This window comes from Salminus brasiliensis, chromosome 20 (assembly GCF_030463535.1).
Source record: "Salminus brasiliensis chromosome 20, fSalBra1.hap2, whole genome shotgun sequence".
NCBI lineage: Eukaryota > Metazoa > Chordata > Actinopteri > Characiformes > Bryconidae > Salminus > Salminus brasiliensis.
The window spans coordinates 7,729,419-7,749,071 of NC_132897.1; the positions used below are offsets into that span (position 1 = coordinate 7,729,419).

Genomic DNA, 19,653 nt, shown 5'->3' on the forward strand with positions numbered 1-19,653 from the left:
AATCTGTATATAATGCTGAGGTTCTTTAAACTTTGAGCTTCAACAAACTCACACATTATTTACAAAAAAGGTTCTTTAGAGTAAGGTTCTTTAAAAGAACCAAAAGTATAGTTCTTCTGTTACTTTAGTTTAAAAGTACATGCTCCTAAAATAAATACTCCTGAATAATTCTTGGCTTGGACATATGGTTATTGGGAAAACCCTTATACCTTATGGTATAGAACCTTTACATCATATGGAGGTTCTTTAAAGGCTAAAAAGGTTCTATAAAATTGCACATTTGCTCATTTACAAAATAAGTTAACCTATGAGTTCTTCAGAGAAGGATTCTTTAAAGAACAAAACATGTTTCTTAATTTTTAATGGAAGTGAATGTTAAAAGAATTTATTCCGGGTCATTTTGGAACATTTCTATTGGTCCATTTATCGTAAAAGTCTGATACATTGTAAATAACAACTACCAGATTCAAATTCTCAATGAATGTCAAAAACAGAAAATCTGCAAAATACAAAAGACAAAGTTTTTGCATTATGTTATATGGAGGTTCTTTAAACTTTAAACGTCAACAAACCCACAAACCCACCAACTCTCATTTACAAAAATGGTTCTCTAAAGAACCTTTCATTGGTTCATCACTGAATTGTTCCCGAATCATTCTTGGCTTGGATGTATGATTCCGGGGAAAAGCTTTCTTCACATTATGTTGAGGTTCTTCAAACTTTAAGGTTCAACAAACTCACACGTCATTTACCAAAGTGATTCTCTAAAAAAGTTTAACTTTAATTTGTGTAGAATATTTCTATTAGGTGGAGGTGGAAGACATTTCCGAGCATTTCTACTGGCCCATTCATTGTGAAAGTGTGATGCATTGTAAAGAACAACTGCCAGATTCAAATTAGATCAAAAACTGTAAACCTGCAAAAATGGAGATACAAGCTTTTTGCGCGATGGAGAATTCTTTAAGTAACCATTCACACCGAAAGTGTTTGCATTTCTGCACCTTTGTTTCTTAGGAGTGTAGCTGTAGTTCTGAAAGTGCTGGGGGAGACTGTATGGCTGAGTGGTGATCAATCATCATTTATTGTAAGACCTGTTGTTCAGTAAATTGCGCTTGAGAAATCACCCTCACAGTTCAGGTAGAAGCTCAGAGTCAGAGTGACGAACACAAAAACTGGCAGCAGGTTCAGCTAAACTGATTTAGCCTCTGTGAGGAACTGTGTAGAGCTGTAAACTTCCAAAGAACCTCAGATTCCACCTTCCAGCCATTGATATCAGGCTAAATGAGCTAACTCTATGAAGAATAGCCAGGGGCTCTAGTCAGCTTTGTTTTAATTCACACCGAATCCAGCCAGGTCACTGCCATTATACATATTTCACTTTAGAAGACTTAAAGTCCCTAAATGCCATTAGTTTCTAGCTAAGAGCGCTTCAAGAAAGCAGTCTCTAATCTGATTAAGCAAAAGGTAGAACTGAAACATCGATTGCTGTGAAGCTATAAAGCAAAGCAAAGTTTGTAATGGAAAATTCAGCACAAATTAACACCTCAGGGGGACATAACGGTTCAATCAGCGCACTCACAAAAAGGCCGGGGGGAAGAGATGAAGAGAAATATGAAGGAAGCCAATCAGACTGCCCAGCATTCGGCTGATATTTGAAGGTAGAACATTACAGGATCTGTCAAAACCTTTACTCAAACCTTCCTGCCATTTATTTTAGTCAGACAGTCAGTCAGACAGAGAGCCCACAGCATGACTCAGCACCCAAAGCTCTGACATCATCCGTCATTCAGACAGACACACTGACGACAAGCTTTCAGGTAATCCCAGCCAACGTGCTCATGTGGGGCTCACATGGGTGGAGCGTGGGCTACGTGGGTTTCAGGTGTTTATGAGCTCTGAGTGGGTTTGTATATGTGTTGTTACTGGGACCCAGTTGGGCTTCCTAAATGGGCCCCATCATTACAGCCCATCGTAATCTCACATAGGTCCCATCTAGGATCCATGTGTAATATACAACCCAGATGGGGTCCATGTTTAACCCCTCCTGGGTGGGGCAATATGGAACCCCTCATTAAAAAAAAATTGGTTTCCAGTTGGGCTACCCATACAGGGCATAGGCATGTTATCTGGGATGACAAATGAATAATTTCATATGCGTGTTCTGACGGACACCGATGCTCCACCTCAGCCCATTTGCTTATGTAATCCAGAATTGAGAATCTGAAATATTTGATCATGAGCTCTTACACAAAGTAATGTCTGACAGTGATACTTAAAATAATACACAAAAAATAAGGCATTAATTTGTAATAAATAAACAATATAAAGGCCTGGAAATATGACCTTAAACCTATTTAGAGTCACTGTTAGGTAGTGATGTTGCTTCATTGGCTGTGACTTTCTCTGAGTCTTTGTAGGCGAAACATCTGGGGAAGATTCCAATGTTTCCAGCAGCATGTCCTTCTAGCCATTCCTCATTCACTGCAAAACACAGGAAGGAGAGATAGATACAGAACGCTGTAAGAGGTTATAAACCGTCAGTTCAGGTTTATGCTAAGATGGATTTCTTTAACAAATATTCCAATTTTTCTTGGAAAAAACAACAAAAACAGTTTACTTTTCTTATTTTTCTCAAGATATGAATTGTTGTTTTTTCCAAGGCAAGTTGATTTGTTGTGATACCAACTGTTGCTTGCTCAAGATAGCCAATGCTTTCACAAGACCACACCTTATTTATTTACATTATTATTATCTGTCTTGCTATTCGTTTGCTGCTGTTTCCCCACTGTGGGACTAATAAAGGATTATCTTAACTTATCTTATTTTATTTTCCTTATGATCTGGAGAAAACATTATTTGTTACCTTAAAAAAAACATTTGTTATCTTGAGAAAACAATATTCGATTGAAAAGACCTTTGTTATCTTGACGAAATGTTTGTTATACTGAAAAATCAACTTGTTATTTTGAGATCTAAAGAACCTTTCATTGGTTCATCTCTGAATTGTTCTTTAATCATTCTTGGCTTGGATGTGTGATTCCAGGGAAAAGCTTTTTTCACATTATGTTGAGGTTCTTTGAACTTTAAGGTTCAACAAACTCACTTGTCATTTACCAAAGTGGGTTAAAACAGTTTGCATTTAAGAGTTCTTTAATTTGTGTAGAATATTTTGTGTAATATATGTAGAATATATTAGGTGGAGGAGGAAGACATTTCTGAGCATTTCTATTGGCCCATTCATTGTGAAAGTGTGACGCATTGTAAAGAACAACTGTCAGATTCAAATTAGATCAAAAACTGAAAATCTGCAAAAATGGAGATACAAGCTAACTTGCGCAAAGGAGAATTCTTTAAGGAACCATTCACACTTGTGATCTTTAATTGAGATCACAAGAAAAATACGTTTACTAGATAACAGTACAGCAAAAATATAATCAACCCATGGTCTTTCTGAATATTTTAGCCCTCAAGAAGTACAGAAAGACAGAGTGGTTTGATGTGACAGGCTCAATTTGTGGAAAGAAATGACCAACTCTGATGTCCTCAGTGGTGGTGACAGGAACAACCATATATACATTTAGTATATCACCATTAAAATATAGCCACTTTATTAATTTATCTAAACTAGTAAACCTACACATGCATTTTATATGTAATGTCAGAGGTGGTAAATAAGTGGTGAATGTATAATGTGAAATATTTTTTTAAAATGTCTGAAGACGTCTGGTTCTTCTCAACATCCAATTCTTATTGGATGAGTTTCTCTAGAAAGCTTTATTCCATACCAAAACACTCTGAATGACTTAATTTGCATCTTAACAGTGTATTAATTGCACATTTTAAAAATTAGTGGAATTTCTCAAATGTACCCATTTGTTTCTTAGTTATGGAAGTCCAGAAAGGCAATGAGTTTTGCTGTGTATTTTTCTCGTGATCACTACTTTTGTTGAGAAAACTCCTTCCTAAAAAATCTACCTGTTTTACTAATCATTATACGTTTGAAGCCTTTCTGGACTCCAGAAAACAGTAAAAGAAGGTCTTCCCAAACTTTTGACAGGCAGTCTGCATATTCACTGGACCGGTTCTTGCATCCTTACGTCACTATTGAGGCCCAAGCTGCACAAACTACACTGCAGAACAGCAGCTAAAACAAGCAACCATGATCAGCTTCTGCATTAAAGCTTCAGTGTAAACCCTGGAGATGCTTTGTGTCTGAGTACCTTCACCGAGGATGTCAATGGTGTCCCCTTCACTAAACTCCAGGTCCTCAGGCCCCTGTGCAGCATAGTCATACAGTGCCACCATCTGGTAGAGAATAGTCCTGTTGGACAGAGGATCCTCAGCCTGTGAGAGGTGAGATGCCAGAGGACATACAAGGCAGGTTGTAAGTAATTCGGGAGTGACACAGTGTTGACTGCTGTACTATAACTACAAGGATACTACATAACTACAATTACACCCACTTTATTAGATACGCTTCCCTTTAATGTCCACTCACTGGTCACTTTGTGATGTTTATCTGCCTTATAAGTGCACTAAAGGTTTCCTTTTACAGATTTAGCCCATCTGTTGTCAAGTATAATTTGTCAGCTGTTTTTGATTGGTCGGTTTCAGACCACAGGACCACTGTTAACCAAATGCTGTTTGGGTGGTGGACCATTCTCAACACAGCAATGACATTGACCTGGTAGTGTATGTGGTGCTGATTTCAGTGTATCAGGCACAGCGTTGATCCTAGGGTTTTTACACATTCCAGTGTCACTGCTAGGTGGAGAAAAAGCTAATAGCTGCCCTTATTATTGGATGCACTTATTAATAGCACACACATTCAAAACACTGTTCACTGATCACTAAATGTTTGTATTCGCTTTCATGCTAAATTCTTGTAACTCCCATTTTTAGCCTTTTCTTTGTTGACATAATTTCAATATGGCAGTTGTTATTTACAGTGTATCGGAGGTTTATAATGAATGGACCAATAGAAACACTCCTAAATGACTTGGAATAAAATCCAGCATTGAGACATCACATTGCTGAAGGAAAATATTAGATTAAAAAGGCAGAAACAGATGCAGCATTAAAGGGTTAATGAGTACCTGGCACCACAGAGTGGCACGGCCCGACTCTGCCACTTCAGCCAGGTCACGCAGACCTCCCTTCCCCTCCAGAGGCTTCAAAAGCGAGGAACCGTGGTCCTTGTGTCTAAAAGAGAGAGTGAGAGAGAGAGAGAGAGAGAGAGAGAGAGAGAGAGAGAGAGAGGAGACAAAGGACAGACCAGAGACATTTGTCCAGAGGTCTAAAAAAAGCTCTGATTTCAAACTGTGTCTGAGAAAAGCAGGTTGTCAGGTCGGCTGCATTACCTAAGGCGAATGAGTTCAGCAGGCTGTCCTAATTTCTGAGCGATTCTCTGTTGCAGCTCCCGATATGGCATGTCTAGTGGGACACTCAGAGCCATGGTGTATCTGTAGTGCACTTTAACTATGACTGAGTCTGCTCCCTCGGCCTTGATGATGTAAGAAGGTGAAAAATATATGGCACTGTTAGGATACACACTGATACAACATGTTGGGCGACAGGATATGGGAATATCTTACAAAAAAATCCAAATTACGGCATAGTTGAATAATGAGACTTTGGTACATGAAACTAACATACAGTAAAACACTCAAACACTGTTGAATATCCAGCACATCCAAAACAGAGTTGCAACAATCTTAACTCGTTATATTTACACCCCCAAGATTTACATTCACCCACCGGTCAAAGCTGGTTAAACAGTAAAACGTAACGGCGACTTCAGGAGAACATGGTGTTGTTGATACTAAAGAGCAGCTCATCATAATCCAGTCTGGATATTTTCTGTCTGGATATTTTCAAGTGTCTTTTTATTATGCTTAGGATGTAATAATATTTCTAGAGTTAAAGAGTTTAACAAAGGATACATTATATAGTGCTACTGCACACAAATGAAATATGACTTTTGACAATATTGGGGTCTATAAGGCAGGCAGCGTATGGCACTCCGGCCTCAAACAGTTCAGTTTATATTTTTATCTGCCTTCCTTTTCCCTCCCCTGGGTTTCTGCTCTGACTGAATCAGGCCATATCAAAGTGCTATTCAAATGCACCACTCCACGCCTGAGTCACCAAATGCATTTTATCTCCTCCGGATCAGCCACCACGGGCCTCTGGATTAATCATGCACAGCTTCTATTTTCATAAGCACGAACTGGTTGGAGTTTTAAATGTGAGAGTGTAAACACTGCATGCCTACTGTACCGTGGAACTACAAACTACAGAACAAACAGCGGAAAATGTTTCGAAACAGAGGCTAATCCTTTTAAGGAGAACATCTGGTCCAAACCGAGGTATAAATATTCATTAAGACCTTTGCTTGCAGAAGCTTCCCAAGTTTGTAAAAGCTTCCAGCTAAAGCAGAACAGTTAAACTTTATCAGACATGTGCATGGTGAGACTGGGGGGCATGTTTAACGTTTCTAGTTACTAGTTAATGTTATAAAATGTCCACAGGTACATTTTCACCAGACATCATGATTTTGGCCTTTTGGCCTTTAGGTGACTTCCAGTGCATGGAGGCTTGGTTTTACCTGCTGTGGAGGGCTTTGGGCCGCATTGCTGCGGCCCTGTGGAAGAATGCTGGTGTTGGTAACACTGGCATAGGAGGGGGGCAACTCTGCAGACATGGGCACATCAAGGAAAATATTAGTTGGTAACTGAAGTACATTAAAATGATTTAGAGCACACAGTTCAACATTGTTTCTAGAGGCAAAGATTTCATGGACCTGGCTTTGGAGCATGGAACTCGCTCACTCATTTATTCATATGACAACAACTGTTTACTGGCATTAGAAACATTTACAGAATTGATATACTTAGCTATACTGTGAGGACTATAGCCAAAAACAGCACCACACACTCTTCCAATAAGTGGGAAAAGGTGCTTCTAATGGTACCTTAAATGATTTCAAGTTTGTAGTTGAGATATGACCCTTTTGAGGGTCTAAAGAACCTTCAATTTATGTAAAGGTTCTTTAACAATATGAAGGTTCTTCACACACTTCGCACATCTATAATATAAAATGGTTCTTTATGGAACCCAAAATTGGTTCAAGGAATCCACTGTAACACTTTTGCCTATGTACGAGTGGTGGTTCTACTGTCTATCCACTCACCTTCTCACAGGGTGGTCATTTTGCTTACTTTGTCACATATAGGGTAAAAGTAGGGTAATTGCTCAGCAGCTATTGGGAAGCATCTCAGCAGACCCATTTTTCAATTATTTTTGCCCCACCTAAAACTTAGATGAGCCATACTTTTTGCTCCACTTTCCCACAGTTGCTTACTGCCTAATTAGCCTGTTCCTACCCTGAGCGAAACGACTGCTGTATGAGTGTGAAGGATACTGGGCTAGATTCATAAAATGCACCACCAGATCTACAGTGATGTCAAGAGCAAATAGCACTGAAGCCAAAAAAATACCACCTGATAAATAAAAAAATGAATTTCATTTAGATGGTTGCTGGAGTGTTGCTTGGTGGTTGACCTGGAGAGCAGCACATCACCTCCAGACTCTGCTAGTTATGGGAATACTGGTTGCTTAGCAAACCCGGCCTAACAACCTGCGCCAGTGTTTGCAAAAGGAGAGCTCGAACCCGGCATGCAATGAAGCAAAAGCCAGGCAAGCAAACGGGGACCCATGCTAGGCTAAAAGCTCATGCTAGCTGACACTAGCTCTTGCCAGCTTTTCTCTCCATCATCTACTCCCTCAAAAACAAACTGGACTACCTCAGCTGAACCAAACCTAAGTGGTTGCTAAGTGGTTGCTTCGAGTTTTTTGGTTTTATTAAGGTAGCGTCTCCATTTCAGTGCTGAGTGTCTGGTCATTATTATACATTAGCTCTTTAACATGTCCGTTTTAGTTTTTGGCTCCTGGCTTTTACCAGAGACCAGTGTAAAAATACTGAATTGTATGAATTTGTCCCACTGCATATGACCATAACTTCAGGAAAGTAAATATGTTTATCTTCAATTTACTACATTTTTACTACCTACTCTGCCATTCAAAATGATTAACCCTGTTGGTTGACTGGGTGTGATATAATGGTACTCTAAAGCCTTAGCTGTACCTGGGGGAGGAGAAACAGCAGGCTGCGGGCGAGTGGGTGGCTTCAGGCTGGGCGGCAGTGGGATCCCACTGGGCACACTCTGCAAAGGACATAGAAGAGAAGAATGCTGAGTGTATCACAGCTGCTAATAAATGACTCAGTTGTACATTAATACGGTTCCAATAGACAGAAGCAGGGAGAAAAAGGCATCTTCGTAATCTTGAAATGTTCCTCACTTTCTCACGCAATTTATCACCTTTTCATTATCAAATAAATCATAAAACCTTTGGCTTGTAGGACATCATAAAGCTCCACTCTTAAAATGAGTTTTTTTGGAGCCCTTTTATAGAAGAACCACTTTAAAGAGCCCCTCAGATTAAAGCCTGCCAGAACACTGACATATAAACTGCTCCAAACTGCACCACCAGTGCAGACTAATATTATAACTGACTAGTACAGATTAGAGTCAACCAGCACTATTTCCAAAGTACTGCCCCTCCATTTAGTCCTTCAGCACTGTTGAACAGTACAGCCCCTCAGATCGTCGTCCTCCAGCAGTATTTACAAAGGACAGCCCGAGACCAATGTTGCATTTCAAATCAAAGTCTGCCAGCTCTATTGACCAATACAGCCTCTTAGATTTAAGCCTACAGGTACTACTGATGTACCCTGTACCCTGTATAATAAAAGGCTTTCAGTGCTACTGACCAGTATAGCCCTGCCAGCATACTGTCATATACAGCTCCTTACTGCACCACCAGCACTACTGTACAGCCCTTCAGATTATAGTCCACCAGCACTACTGACCAGTACATCCCTCAGATTATAGCCCACCAGCACTACTGACCAGTACATCCCTCAGATTATAGCCCACCAGCACTACTGACCACTACAGCCCCTCAGAGTATAGTCCACCAACACTACTGACCACTACAGCCCCTCAGATTATAGTCCACCAGCACTACTGACCACTACAGCCACTCAGATTATAGTCCACCACCACTACTGACCAGTACAGCACCTCCAATTAATGTCCCTCAGCACTACTGACCAGTACAGCACCTCCAGTTAATGTCTATCAGCACTACTGACCAGTACAGCCCCTCAGATTATAGTCCACCACCACTACTGACCAGTACAGCACCTCCAATTAATGTCCATCAGCACTACTGACCAGTACTGCCCCTCAGATTATAGTCCACCAGCAATACTGACCAGTATAGCCCCTCCAATTAATGTCCATCAGCACTACTGACCAGTACAGCCCCTCAGATTATAATCCACCAGCACTACTGACCAGTACAGCCCCTCAGATTATAATCCACCAGCACTCTTTACACAGTACACCCTCTCTGAAGTCCACCAGCAATACTGACCAATACAATCCATCGGCTTAATGGCCGGAGACCTACGGTTTAAGCGAAAATCTGCCTCGCTGTCGCAAGATCCTAAATTATTATGGCATTATTTTGAAAATACAATTATCTCATTATATTATTATGTTATGTTATTATATTCTATCTGAGCACTATTTATTTTTAATGACTCCACACTTCTCTCCTTCTAGAAAGTGACTTCAAGTAATCTTTGTTCAAAGTTCCTATTTTGGAGAAACATCAGGAAGAACTATAATCCAGCACTGAGCTGTCGGTGGTTTCCCAGTGTGAGTGTATATTTTGAGCTCCTGAAAGGGGAAACATAATGCAGCAGGATGAGACATTATGAAATGTTATTCTAATATGCAGCAAAGGCCCTCAGGTAATGTGGAGCAGCATGAAAAGCCAGGAATACAAATGAGGAAAAAAACCCAAAGCATACGGAGTGCACGCTTACGTCTTTCTTCTTTTTGCCTTTGGTCTTTTTTGTCGCCGGCTCGAGCAGGAAGTTTGGAAGCAGGCCTCTCTGAAGAGCAAAAGAAAGCAAGTGCAAAAGGGAAACATACATAAGCAATGTGCTTCCATTAAACATCAGCGAGTCACCCAGCAGTGAGTCAAGCTGTACTAGAGGGTTCCTGAAAGGCGCACCTGTCCGTCGTAGATGACTGTCGCCAGGCCGTTCCTGTCGTCTTGGCTGAAGACGAAAACCTGAGCTCCTGCAGGAACGGTCAGCTCGTCTGCACCTTTGGCCATGTACGCACTCTTCACACACATGTAGCGCGAGTCCCTGGACAGGTACACAGTGTTAACCAACACACATATGTAGAAAGACTTCTTCTGTGGTCAGTTACCCTACACCCAAATAGGTAGTGTAAAGCTACACATTTTTAGCCTCATATGCAGCAGAGGGCACTGCAGTGTGTATGTGTGAGTGTGTGCGTATATATATATATATATATATATATATATATATATATATATATATATAGAATTGAAGTCTGGCATTTGTTCTTTCCACTTTTCTTCTCATGTAAATCCACCATTTCTGCACTTTTTTTTGCATGATGAAAGTATTGAGACACCTGCTCACTCATAATTCTTTTGAAATCAAGGATGCTGGATGAACACCACTCCACCTCATGCCCAGCTCTCTAACTGATGCCAAAAGTACAAGATGAAGCACCGACCATCATTCCAGAAAACACTCTATGCTGGTGGTGGTGGGGGGCTTTATACCCCTCTAGCCCACACCTGGCTTTAGACAACATGGTGCCAATAGGCTCATGCTTATCTGCTCTAGAGAGTACTATTCTATTTCTGTACTTCTCTACAGGGACTAGACAAGCTGGGTGCATCTTAACGTAGCTGAATGCATTCATCAGAAGGGGTGTCCACAAACATTTAGACATACAGTACATTGAATTTAAAGAACAACTGCCAGATTCACATTATGTCAAATATAATCTCCACCCGAATCTGAACACTATATCATTTGGGTGTGAACTTCAGGAATACCGTTTGATCAGCATACTTACTGGCCTTCGTCCACCTTTGGTTCATAGTATCCCGGTCTCTGCAAAAATACACACAGTCAGAGTGGCTAAATCACAAACCTAGGACAGATAATGTGGAGCAAAGGCTGCATGTTGGCACTTCAGACTGGCGCATTGTTCAGATATGTTTAATTACCTGGGGTGACCAACTCATGATTTCATGTTCAGGTACAAGCAGTGACCCTACCTGCGGCCTGAGAGGTTCGAAGCCTCCAAAGTCATCGTGCGGGATGTTGGAAATGATGACCTGGGGGGAGGGGGGGATGTCTTGCATGAGATCTTATGAATGGTTGTGATGACTGACACTATTACTAGTTCAGTACTGACACTGCCATGTACTAGTAGCCTTGTTTCCTCTGTAACTACTGCTGTTACTAGTGCATTACGCCTAAGCCACCCTGTCAAACTTCAGATAAACAAAATATCAAGAGATTTATCATGTGTCATCTATATATACACTGCCCAACCTTTAACTGCTGGATTGGGGAGATTACCTCTGATTTCCCTAGAAAGTCTCTTGGCCGAAGCTCCTCCACGTCCTGTTTCCTGGGGCGGAACACCACTCCTTCTGGGACGAAGAGAGGAGCAATCACCTCTCGTCTCTAACACACACACACACACACACACACACACACACACACACACACACACAGGTAAATAAGGCTACCATCAGCACAATTTACTGCTACTGCTTCTGTGCAGACACATCATTTAACCTCATTTGATGTAAATCCTTAAGATCTGTTTCTAAGACAAATATAAACAGTGAGGTTGATGCCTATTAATGAATGTCCAAATGTTTGTGGACACTCCTTCTAATGAATGCATTCAGATACTTTAAGTTGCACCTATTGCTGACCAAGCTTTCCCAGTCCCTGTAGAGAGGTGCTGCCAATAGAATAGAATAGGACAGACAATAAGAATATGTAAACATGAACTCATTTCTTATTTCTAAGGGCAGACATAGGTTAGAGGGGTGTAAAGCCCCCCAGCATTAAGCTGTGGAGCAGTGGAAGTGTGTTTTCTGGAATCTAACATCCATCTAGGCTAAATGCAATCAAATTGTCACAGTAATGTTCCAGAATCTAGCAGAAAGCCTTCCCTGGACAGTTTGTCCAACAAGAGCATTTTTTTTAATAAAAAAATGAAAGAGCAAGTGTCCACATACTTTTGTCTCTATGGTTTATGTCCAAAAGAAACATGGTAAACTTAAAATATATAGTTTCCATTAGCAAGTAGGGGTCCATTTACACATGTGGAACCTCTTTACACATGTCAAGCCTGTTGGAGAAACATCTCAGGAGGCTCTTCTTGAAGCTGCCTGAGAGAATACCCCTGTACTCTGTGTAAAAAGCATCAAGGCTAGGAGGAGCTACTTTAACTAAGCATCCAGAATATGGCAGTGTTGATTAGTCTGATGTTTTTTGGTCACTGCCTAACCCTTTCTCATGGTTTAGGAAAAAAATTGCTCTATACTGCCACCACCAGGGCAATGTGGATTTCTTCAGTTGCCTGGAGGCAATGGTACTAATGATCAGATCTGTTGCGGTGGTACAAGGGGAACCTACTACATATTAGGCATTAATGTAGGTACTAATGGTACTAATGGTAGGTACTAATGTTATGGCTGCTTGTTGTGTAATAGAACAATGGCAATTCAACATTTGAATGAACCATTTCAAGGCATAAACGTGGAGGAGGTTGATGACTACAAGGGAAAGCATGAGGGTGTTAAAGTTCTCGCAGAGCCTTACAGCTACACTCTCCATGGCCAGGTCCAGCTGGGACCCCCTCGCTCCTCTCTCCTGTGAAGCGGCCAGCAGGATCTCCCCAGCTTTCTCCCACTGACCCATTCTACAGTGAACTGCTGCTGCATTATACAGGACCTGTCAGACAACACACACACATAGACACACACATGTCAGACAATACCACAGTGTTGTAGTGTTGCTCACTGTTGTTATCTCTTTGTAATAAAACTATGTGCAGCTCGTCATGCCTCATTAGAACAGAGTTTGTGTGTGTGTGTGTGTGTGTGTGTGTGTCTAAGTTTCAGGTGACATCATCAGTGTTCTGTTCAACAAAGGACTATTTCCTTTCTCTGGAAATTCCACTCTCCCCAAGACCAGGAAGAAGGAAGTCCAAGACAGCATCAGTATTATCCTCCTTTCCTATAAATCGTGTAATCATGTGACTCTTTTTAATATCCATTGTCAACGCCAAGCTAAAGACTCACCAAGCTAAAGATTCACACACACACACACACACTTCCACCCCCTCTCCGTCTCGAGTGGTTCCACCTGTTTGAGAGTGAGGAAAGCTCAGCCTTGTGAGAGAGGAATGTGTGATAGGTCTAATCTTCACCCTGAACGGCATTTGACATTGCATAACCCTGGAGCTTCTGAGCTGTCCTCCTTTAAAGGAATAGAGATTATTTTATAAGTATAAAGAACTCTTACATTGATAAATAACCTTTACATCAAGTAAAGGTTCTTTAGACCTTTAAACCCTTGAACCTCAGCCTTATTTCTGATAAGGCTTTTAATTTTAACACCTACAATTCAGTACATAGTAATCTACTAATTATTAAATTAAATCAATAGTAATTACTAACTGATTATGTAAGTGATAATCATTCAGTACCCACTAATTTAGTACCTACAAAATATTCAGTAACTAAGCCCACTCATGTTTCAATACATATTAATTACTGAATACCAACTAATTATCCAGTCTCTACTTATTGTTCAAAAAGTAGTAACTATTCAGTACATACTAATTTATTACTTACTAATTCTTTAGTACTAACTAACTATTTTGTATTCAGTGATTAGGAATTAACTACTGATTATTTAAGTGGTAATTATTCAATACCCACTAATTTAGTACCTACAAAATATTAAGTAACTAAGCCTGCTAATAATTCAATATATACTAGTTATTGAGTGTCAATGAATTATTTAGTATCTGCTTACTGTTCAAAAAGTAGTAAGTATTCAGTACTTACTACTTACTTAGTGCTTACGTACTAAATATTTAGTACTATTAAGTATTCTTCACATACTAATCTTTAAGTGTCAACTAATTATTCAGTATTAAATAACGATTAACTCAGCAATTACTCAGTACCCTCTGATTTAGTCCCTACTGCTTATTCAGCACTAACTGATTTAGCATCTGCTAATTAAATAGCACATACTAAACATTCAGTTATCTAAACCTGCTAATTATTCCATGTGCCAAAAGTCTATTAGTACTCACTAAATATTATATTATTATAGTCCTAATTCTTGAGAATTTACTGCAAAACTAATATACAGCTTGTTGTTTGAAGTATGAGCCCACATACAGACTAGCTGGTTCTTCACCCTCATACAGCTCTATTACGAACATGGTTCTTTATGGAACTAAAAGTGCTTCTATGGCATCTATGGCAAAAAGAACAATTTGAAGCACTGTGGTATTTAGTGCATGTGGTAATTAGCTGAAAGACACAGGTACAGCAGATAAAGATTAGCTTAAAAAAGTACTGAAGTATTGCTTTCTAGACACTCTGAAAGACGGCAGTGCAGGTGAGTCCTGGTCTGCCACACATGATAGCAGTGTTGACATAAGCAAACCAAGAGAATGTCAGCAATTTCAGCTAAATGTCAAGGCAATGAAACATGAAATGATAAAGAAACATACTTAAAACAGGAGTTCTTCAAATGTTCCTTAGGCAATGATACTATATAAGAGAACCATAACAATTAAAAAAAAACATTTCAGTGCATGGATGGTTCTTATATTTCTTTAAAAATATGGACAACTGCTCTAAATAGTTAATAAAACATTTGATAAAGGTCGAGGCTAATGCCAATTTTCTGTTCCTGAAAGTAATAAATGCACAAACCCTGCTGAAAACACTGGCCTGAATAGATCAGTCGGGTTACAGTGGTTGTCCAGCTTAGCTGTTGACCAGTATAGTGAATGTTTGATGGTTTGGCTGGTCTTCTAGCATGACCAACCTGACCAGGACAGTCAACCATTATGACCAAGCTTGTGGACCAGCTCAACCAGTATAACCAAGGTGGCTGTTCAGTATGGCCACAATGACCAAACCATACTCTATGTTGGCCCAGAGCTAATAAATGCATTTCCAAGACAAGCGTGTTAAACTAAAACACTACATGTGATATACTGGTCAGGACCAGCATAGGGTAGGTTCAGGCCAGCTATTATACAATAGGGCTATAGATATATACGATAGAGATATACAGATAATATACTGTATATACACGATAGAGATATACAGATAATAGAGACAGACAGATATACAAATATTAATAGTTAGCAGAGCTCTAACCTGCCAGCTGTAGAGTTTATAGCGCAGTCCTAGCTGTCTGTAATCAATGACAGCATTTTCTCTCATGTGTTTCTGGGCCCAAATACAGTCACCTAGAGCTTCCTCCAATCTGAGGGAGAGAGACAGAGAGTGAAATTGTGGAAGCAATGAAAAGTACAACGAAAGTAATGTCTAATGTAATGTAAAAGGTCGCTTGCCAATTAGATCCAGACCCTTTAGCTTAGCTTAAATTTGAATCCCACCAGCAATGTTCGCACCTGTTCAACATCATGTGTACGGCAGCCCTTTGGAAGAAGCCAACAGCCAGTCTCTCATCCTTTGCGATAACCTGATCAAGAGTCTGAAATGACAGTTAGACTGAAAATGAAGACACTTCACTGCATTATTTGCTGCACATTGCAAACTGGGGGCCGTAATTTGGGGACATTGCAGGGGTTCTGAAGATACCCAGCTTTTCACTTTTTTTAAATAAGCAAGCATATCTTCTTCTGTAGGTTGCATTAACTATTAAACACAGCTTTAAACACAGATTAAGAGGAAAACAACTATCTGGCTTATCAGCACCATCATAAACCACCATTGAGATCTAAATACTTTATATGGACAAATGTATTGGGACATCTGCAGTAACTGTCTCTACTGTCCAGGGAGGAGTTTCTACTGAATTATGGAGCATTGCTTTGAAAATGTGAATGTATTCAGCAAAGAGAGCGTTCATGAGGTCAGGATGTTGGAGGATCACCACCCCACCTCATCCCCAACTCACCAACTCTTCAATAACGTATTGGATGGAGCACCAACCATCATTCCAGAGGACACAGTTTCACTGCTGCACAGCTCAATGCCTGTTTTTTTTTTTTTTTATAGCCATCTAGCCTGACATTGGGCATGGTGTCAATAGGTTCATGTTTATCTGCTCCAGAGAGGGTGTCCTTAAACATTTGGCCATACAGTGTAGCTTTAATATCTGCTTTTAACAATAGCTTGGAAAAGAAGATTCTACATTACAGTCTGAGCTTACCTTCATGGCCAGGTCGAGATGACCCAGGGCGAGGTGGACAGCAGAGGAGACAAACAGTGTACGTGAAGTGGGATCAGAGATCTGATTGAGTTTGGCCAGAGCACCCTGCCAGTCCCGGTTATCCACCGCCTGCACTGCCTCATCCCACAGCCGGATCAGCTCCGTATACAGCATGACTCTGAGGGAGGACATCCACAGCAAAATCACTTTACTAAAAACTCTCACCTACTGCCCTCAGACACAAACACCACAACCTCCAAATGGAGCAAACTGAAAGTAGAGGTTTCATGTCTAATGGTCAGGCTTGGGATTATGTGCCATGGTAATGCAACATACATGAGAAACTCTCCTAATGTCCACTGACCAATCAGCAGCTATTCATGTCATAGATACAAATAAACTGTCATTACAGAAGAGTCAACTAACTGACAGCCAAACATCTGAAACAAGCTCTGCAAGTTCCTTCTAATGGAAGCTTCACTTCAAGATCTGCCAAGAGTTACAGCAGATCAATGAACAAACCACTACTCACCACCAAACCAGGACACACAGGACAGAGGAGAGGCCAGCTAACGTCAGCTACAGTGAAGAGGAGAATGACTGGAGCAGGTGTCTTCTATTCCTTCTGTGGACCTGCCCTCCAGGAAACCAAGCGTGAGGTGTGGACAGCTGTGTCTCCCGCCCTCAAGAAACCAGGAAACTACCTGTGTGTGTGTGTGTGTGTGTGTGTGTGTGTGTGTGTGTGTGTGTGTGTGTGTGTGTGTGTGTGTGTGTGTGTGAGTGAGAGAGGGCAAACAGAGGAGGGAATGCAGTTGTTAAACGGTGAACATGGCACGTACACCTCAGACAGGTAGGTCATTGTCACTTAAGGGAAAATACACGCCCGTCTGAGACAGTACTAGTTCTATTCAAACACACACAAGAAATCATAACCAGGCAGTTGTTTCCTTTAAGGTCTGAACACACTGAACACACTGAACACACTGACCCAATAATTATATTTCACTGCGTGAATGGGGGACATTCTCAACCAATGTCAATTGGAGACATTCTAGAACATTGTGAATGGGAGGTGGACATTCTAGAACACTGTAAATGGGAAGTGAGAATTCTAGAACACTGTAAATGGGAAGTGAGAATTCTAGAACACTTTGAATGGGAGGTGAGCATTCTAGAACACTGTGAATGGGAGGTGAGCATTCTAGAACACTGTGAATGGGAGGTGAGCATTCTAGAACACTGTGAATGGGAAGTGAGCATTCTAGAACATTGTGAATGGAAGGTAAGCATTCTAGAACACTGTGAATGGGAAGTGAGCATTCTAGAACACTGTGAATGGGAGGTGAGCATTCTAGAACACTGTGAATGGGAGGTGAGCATTCTAGAACACTGTGAATGGGAAGTGAGCATTCTAGAACATTGTGAATGGGAAGTGAGCATTCTAGAACATTGTGAATGGGAGGTGAGCATTCTAGAACACTGTGAATGGAAGGTAAGCATTCTAGAACACTGTGAATGGGAGTTGAGCATTCTAGAACATTGTGAATGGGAGGTGGGCATTAAAGAACATTGTGGATGGGAGGTGGACATTCTAGAACACTGTAAATGGTGGGTGGACATTCTAGGACACTGTGAATGGGATGTGGACATTCTAGAATACTGTGAATGGCATGTAAGCATTCTAGAACACTGTAAATGGGAGGTGGACATTCTAGAACACTGTGAATGGGAGATGGACATTCTAGAACACTGTAAATGGTAGGTGGACATTCTAGGACACTGTAAATGGGATGTGGACATTCTAGAATACTGTGAATGGAATGTAAGCATTCTAGAACACTGTAAATGGGAGGTGGACATTCTAGAACACTGTGAATGGGAGATGGACATTCTAGAACACTGTAAATGGGAGGTGGACATTCTAGAACACTGTGAATGGGAGTTGAGCATTCTAGAACATTGTGAATGGGAGGTGGGCATTAAAGAACATTGTGAATGGGAAGTGAGCATTCTAGAACACTGTGGATGGGAAGTGAGCATTCTAGAACACTGTGGATGGGAGGTGAGCATTCTAGAACACTGTGGATGGGAGGTGAGCATTCTAGAACACTGTGGATGGGAAGTGAGCATTCTAGAACACTGTGGATGGGAGGTGAGCATTCTAGAACACTGTGGATGGGAGGTGGGCATTCTAGAACACTGTGAATGGGAGGTGGGCATTCTAGAACACTGTAAATGGGAGGTGGACATTCTAGAACACTGTGAATGGGAGGTGGACATTCTAGAACACTGTGAATGGGAGGTGGACATTCTAGAACACTGTGAATGGGAGGTGGACATTCTAGAACACTGTGAATGGGAGGTGGACATTCTAAAACACTGTGAATGGGAGACTGACATTTTAAAATAGTGGCAATGAAAGTGAATTGTGGGTAGAGAACCCTCAAGAACAGTGTTAATAAAAGTCTTTAACTGTGTGAATGGTGGGAAATATAGTACATAAAATGTAGTGGATGAGAAGCATTCTAGACCCGTGTACATATGAGGAGAACACTATAGTGTACATGAAAGAGGACTATTCTAGAACAGTGTGCATAGGAGGAGAACATTAGAGAACAGTGTGAATAGTGTGCATGTATTGCACTGTCACACACAGGCTGAACAGCCATTAGAATAAAACCACTGACAAGAGACTTTTATTGTCATTCTGTCTGAGTAGAAGCACACAGTGGAGCGAAATCACATTCCTCAAGGACCATCATGGTGCAACATGGAAAACAATGGTTCTCTAACCACTGAGCCACCACCACTGCCCCAGTAGGTGCGTTGTGGGAGCATGAGATGTGTATGTGAGTGAGTATGTGAGGTAAGAGGGGGTCTCAGCTCAGTCTTTGGGCCCTATTTTAGTGACCTTTAAGCATGCCGTCAACCATTCACAGCGCAGCTTGATTTAGGGCGTGTCAGTGTGTCATTGCTAAGGTAACGACAGGAAAAGTACACCTTGTGCAAAAGGCCTGTAATAAGTCTCTTAATTTATATTGTGTGTGTTGTGGGCGTGGCCTGTAATAAACCTAATCAGCGTGTCACTTGCCATTCTCTTTAAGAGCCAGGTGCGGTCTGACTTTGGCGGATTGCTATTTCATTGACAGCTTGAGGGTAGAAGCTGTTTGAGAGTCCGGCAGTGATGGCTACTGGATGCTCTGGTACTCTCTGCCAGAAGTGAAGCGAATAAA

The 19,653-nt window shown here is 40.9% G+C and overlaps 1 protein-coding gene across 1 annotated transcript; it reads right to left on the reverse strand.

The window, feature by feature from the left end:
- Positions 1 to 1,832: 1,832 nt before the first annotated feature.
- On the reverse strand, positions 1,833 to 17,011 carry noxa1 (NADPH oxidase activator 1). The gene is made up of 16 exons (XM_072664802.1): positions 16,953 to 17,011; positions 16,421 to 16,598; positions 15,657 to 15,739; positions 15,400 to 15,508; positions 12,809 to 12,940; positions 11,549 to 11,656; positions 11,242 to 11,301; positions 11,037 to 11,074; positions 10,150 to 10,288; positions 9,959 to 10,027; positions 8,147 to 8,225; positions 6,608 to 6,693; positions 5,361 to 5,503; positions 5,097 to 5,202; positions 4,221 to 4,344; positions 1,833 to 2,481 (listed from the first exon to the last, which is right to left on the reverse strand). Exons 2-16 carry the CDS (start codon positions 16,592 to 16,594, stop codon positions 2,351 to 2,353), a joined length of 1,581 nt encoding a protein of 526 aa, XP_072520903.1. The 5' UTR covers positions 16,595 to 16,598; positions 16,953 to 17,011; the 3' UTR covers positions 1,833 to 2,350.
- Positions 17,012 to 19,653: the final 2,642 nt, after the last annotated feature.

Excerpts from the sequence above, each read along its gene's own strand:
- noxa1 (XM_072664802.1), bottom strand. The coding sequence starts at position 16,594 with ATGCTGTATACGGAGCTGATCCGGCTGTGGGATGAGGCAGTGCAGGCG. Across the intron at positions 15,740-16,420 it reads ATCTCGACCTGGCCATGAAG|ACTCTTGATCAGGTTATCGC; the intron begins GTAAGCTCAGAC and ends CTGTCATTTCAG. Across the intron at positions 15,509-15,656 it reads GTACACATGATGTTGAACAG|ATTGGAGGAAGCTCTAGGTG; the intron begins GTGCGAACATTG and ends TCTCTCCCTCAG.